The sequence below is a fragment of the Pithys albifrons genome, chromosome 25 (genome assembly GCF_047495875.1).
Source record: "Pithys albifrons albifrons isolate INPA30051 chromosome 25, PitAlb_v1, whole genome shotgun sequence".
NCBI classification, from domain to species: Eukaryota; Metazoa; Chordata; class Aves; order Passeriformes; family Thamnophilidae; genus Pithys; species Pithys albifrons.
The window spans coordinates 4,138,797-4,142,951 of record NC_092482.1 but is presented as its reverse complement, the minus strand read 5'-3'; the positions used below and the strand labels follow the sequence as shown (position 1 = coordinate 4,142,951).

General features: G+C 56.2%; 1 protein-coding gene across 1 annotated transcript; it reads right to left on the bottom strand.

Moving 5' to 3' along the window:
* Positions 1 to 450: 450 nt before the first annotated feature.
* RPRML (reprimo like) lies at positions 451 to 1,962 on the bottom strand. The gene has a single exon (XM_071577478.1). The coding sequence runs from the start codon at positions 1,509 to 1,511 to the stop codon at positions 1,176 to 1,178; it is 336 nt and encodes a 111-aa protein (XP_071433579.1). The 5' UTR covers positions 1,512 to 1,962; the 3' UTR covers positions 451 to 1,175.
* Positions 1,963 to 4,155: the final 2,193 nt, after the last annotated feature.

Sequence of the window (4,155 nt, the reverse complement as noted above, 5' to 3'; positions counted from 1 at the left end):
CAGAGCTGTAATTCCATCACAGAACAAAGGTCAGGAGTCCTCCTCCTCTCACATAATTCAGCTTTGACAGCTCATCAGGATCGGAGGAGCTGAAGGTTTTAACTCAAGGGCTGAAATCTTGCTTTGTGAGAGGCACTCAAAGCATCTTTGTGAGTCTCTGCTTCAGCACTGAGCAGGTTTTGAACCCGAGCCTGGAATTCATTCCTGATGAATTTATTTGCCAGAGATAACTGATATTTCCCTTTGAGAAACGATGGTGGTGGTTTCTGCTTTAAAGAAATACCTCAAATCCCAGTTCACTTGCAAGGTGAGGTGACACACCTGGAAGCAGGACCGAAATTCCTCAACTCCAAACACGCAAAGAATAAATAAAGACACCACAACGTTCTTTTGAAACAGGTTGGGGTTTTTTTTTTTCACCAGATTTCAAAAATTACAAAAACCTCAAGGACTGTAACAATATAGCACTTGGGAAAAAAGGCTGGTGTGTACAAACCCAAGCATGCTTTTCTTGTGGGGGTGGAGGAGGGTTGGTGGGTCCTTTTCTTCCTTCAGCACAGCGTGAAAGAAGAAAGTCCCAGTTTATTTAACAGGATAGCTCAGAAAAATGAGGAAGAACATGCTCTCCCTGTTACAAAACCAGCAGAAGGTGCATGCTCGAGGTCCAGAACACGACAGACTGACACATTTTGGAGCATGCAGACTTTGTTGTACGACCCCCATGGTGCTTCCCTTCCCCTGCCCCTGCCCAAGCCCAGGTCTGTGCCCTGCGTTTTGCTTTCCTTTGGGTCGGCTCTTTATTGTAACGAGCCATTTGCCTTCTCTTTTTTTATTTAGCCCTCAAGCCCAGGTAGTGGTATCCAAGGAAACAGAGTCCAGATCTGCACATTATCACTGTTTCTGCAAGTTTCATGCAAAACTTGAGCCATTTCTGCATGCAACACGATGCTGGTCCTTTATTGTGCTTCACACAGCCCTGGGGAGGTTTCCCCTTCCCCACCACAGTTCGTTGGCTGGGAAGCCCAGGGTTGCTTTGCCATGGACACAGACAGACTAAAAGACCTCTCCCTCCCTTCCCACTGCCCCCAGCTGCCCCAAACCCATGGAATACACATGGAATATGCCTCTCAGCACCAGGTTCCAGCCAGTCACTTGCCTCCAAGAGCCCGGTGGCCTCAGTACAGTCCCATGATCGCGGCACCCACGTCCTTGGAAGGTCTTCGGTCCTTCACCAGAAAGTTAATCATGCTCTCCGACTTGATGAGCAAGTTGCAGCCCAGAAAGAAGATGCCAAACATGACAGTCAAGGAGAGGACGCAGAGGACGGCGATCTGCACCACCCTGGTGATGAAGAGGCTCCTCTCGTCTGGCACCAGCGCCGAGGAGCCGCCGTCGGTGGCCAGCACGGCGCCGGTCCCGTTGCAGCAGGCCATGAGCACCCCCAAGCCCTGGGTCCTGTTGGGGTCAGCTCCCTGCTCCAGGAGAGTCTGGTTGAAAAAGGATCCATTCATGGTCTAGAGTGTGAGCCCAAGTCTTTGGGAAAGGCAAAGGAAAGGTGGTTGGCACCCTGCCCACCCCTCCCGGGCACCTCCTGCCTTTCTTCTGCCAGTGCCCGGGGTGGAGGGGGAGCTTCCCGAGGCTGGCAGCAGGTGGGCAGCCGGTCGGTGCAGCCAAGGGATGGCTGGCACCCAGATCCCTCCTGGCACAGCGACTGCACAAGCTCCCAAACCAGCAAAAGGAGACAGAGAGAGAGAGAGAGAGGGGCAAAGGGGGAGAGGATGGCAGCCAGAGATCACCCCATGCCCCCCGCCCTGCCCACTGTCCCAAGCTGCCCCCCAGAGCAGTGCCACCCCTTCCCGGGGCTCTCTCGTGGGAGGGAGAGCTGGTGTCTGCCGGCTGGGAGCTCCACAAAGGCAAGTTCCAACCTCAAGTCTTCACCGTGTTCAAAGGAAAAACAGCAACTCCACCCCCTTCCAGCCTCCCCCCAGGACCGCCTTCCTCCCCCTCCACGCTCTCCCTGCTGCCCACCCCTTCCCCACGCCGGGCACCCCCTCTTGCCCAGCCACGAGTGCCCACAGCCCCCACCTCGTGCCACCCCTGCAGAGTGGTACCTCACTCATCCCTCCCTCCTGCTCCCCAAAGCATCCCCCATGGTGGGCGTTTCTCCCGGACCCGGCAGGTCCCTGTCCCCCGTCCCCCCCCGAAGGCTCCCGTGCTCCTCAGGTCAGTGCTGCTGTCGCCGATCCCTGTTGCTGCTCTGTGCCACCCACTCCTCCTGCGAGCAGCGCGGCCCGACCCAGCCAGTCCACCCCCAGCTGTGCTCGGTGATACCTGTCCTGTGCCTGCAGAGAGCTGAGCCATCCCCCCCTCTCTGCACCCTGTTCCTCTGGCTGGGGGGCTCCTCCTCAGGTCCCCTCTTCCCCCTCCTCCTGCTCCTTTAGCCCTTTGAAGGGGAGCTCTGTGGTGCTGCCTCCTGATCTCTGCCCTGTCCCCAGCTCTGGGTCCCCCTGCAGCCTCCAGGGCTGGAGCATCACAGGCCCCTCAGCCCCACCAAGACAATCCCAGGGGAAGCTTCATCACCACTCTGTGTCTGCATAAGCTCCCAAACTGCCCCCACAAGTCAGGGTGCCCAGCCATGCCTGGCTCAGTCCTGGTCATGTTCATGCCAGGTCTGTGCCCCCGTCCTGCCTTTCCAGTCTTGCCCATTGGTATCTGCCCTGGTATTGGCACAGGGCAGATTGCCCCCAAACCACAGCATGAGTGAGGACCTTGTCCTGCTTTATCCATGTCCATCTTGGCTCGTTTCTCTGCCCAGCCCCTGAAGGGATTTCAATAAACCGAAAATGAGGGTCGATGAATTGCAGCCCGCGCTGGTCGAGGGTGGGGCGTTTGGGAGGGACAGCGTCACCTGATCTTCCTTTGGAGCGCTGGATTTGTGTCCCTGCTCTCTGTTGTGATTTAGGGGCACAAACCTGTTCGGTTTGGGGTTTACTTGTTGCGTTTTCCTCATTATTCTGCACTTTGAGTGTCTCTCCCTGAGCTGCTCTGGCTCTGAGAGGGCAGTTTGCAGCAGAAGCGCTTCCAGGAAGGAGGTGAAAGCCCTGAACCAAAGAGCTTCTGCTTGTGTTTAACCTGAGGGCAAGGGAAAATCTCCAGGGGGAACCAGAGCACCGCCAGTGCCCCAGGGCGGGTGGGAGCTCCTCTCCCTGCTCTCTCCCAGACTGAAGGAGTTTCTGCTCCCTCTGGTGGCTCCGCTCCAGCCTCTCCTCTCCCAGCACACCCCGTGTGGATTCGGCTGCACACACACTCCTGGGTCACAGCCTGTGCTGATGGGACGGCCAAGGCTCTCAAACACTGCCCTGCCTGCCCCTGCCTTCATCCCAAAATCACCCCAAAATCCAGAGCATCCCACAGCCCCTGCCTGGAGGCAACACCACAGAATCCTGGAACGGTTTGGGTTGGAAGGACCTTACAAATCATTCCGTTCCAACCCCTCTTCACCGGGCAGGGACACCTCCCACCAGCCCAGGTTGCTCCAAGCCCTGTCCAACCCGGCCTTGGACACTTCCAGGGATGGGACATCCCCATCCCCGCGTTGTTTCCAAGCATCACCTTCATGCAGTTGGCAGGGAAATTCCACCCAAACATGCTGGATTAAGTTCATGCCATCCTTGTCTTTGGGCATGGCCAGCCCAGGAAGGTGCAGCTCCATCATTTCAGTGGGAACAATCCCTGTACAGATCCCACTCCCTGTAACTGCTCAGCACAGGAGCAATTCCTGAGGACACAGAGGGGAAAAAACAACACAAGCAAGAAGAAAATCAGGTCCAAATGCTCTGGCCCCAAGTTGAACTTCCCTCCCCCTTTGCTGTGTCCAGATTTATTCCCAAACTGTTGGTTCCACCAGGTCCAATTTTGGGCTGGATCTCCCTCAGCTCCCAGCTGGGATATTCCCATTTGCCCCTCTCTGAGGAGGGAGCTGAGACCCCACACTTTCATATCAATGTTTGCTCTACTTTTCCTTCAACCCTTGAACTCCTCCGGGTTTCAAACCCGCTGCCTCTCCCGCAAGAGTTAACAAAGGAAGGAGCGCGCAACATTGTGCAAGGAATTAAACCCAGGCGGAAGAGCCTCTGGGAAAGAGTCTGTTACGAG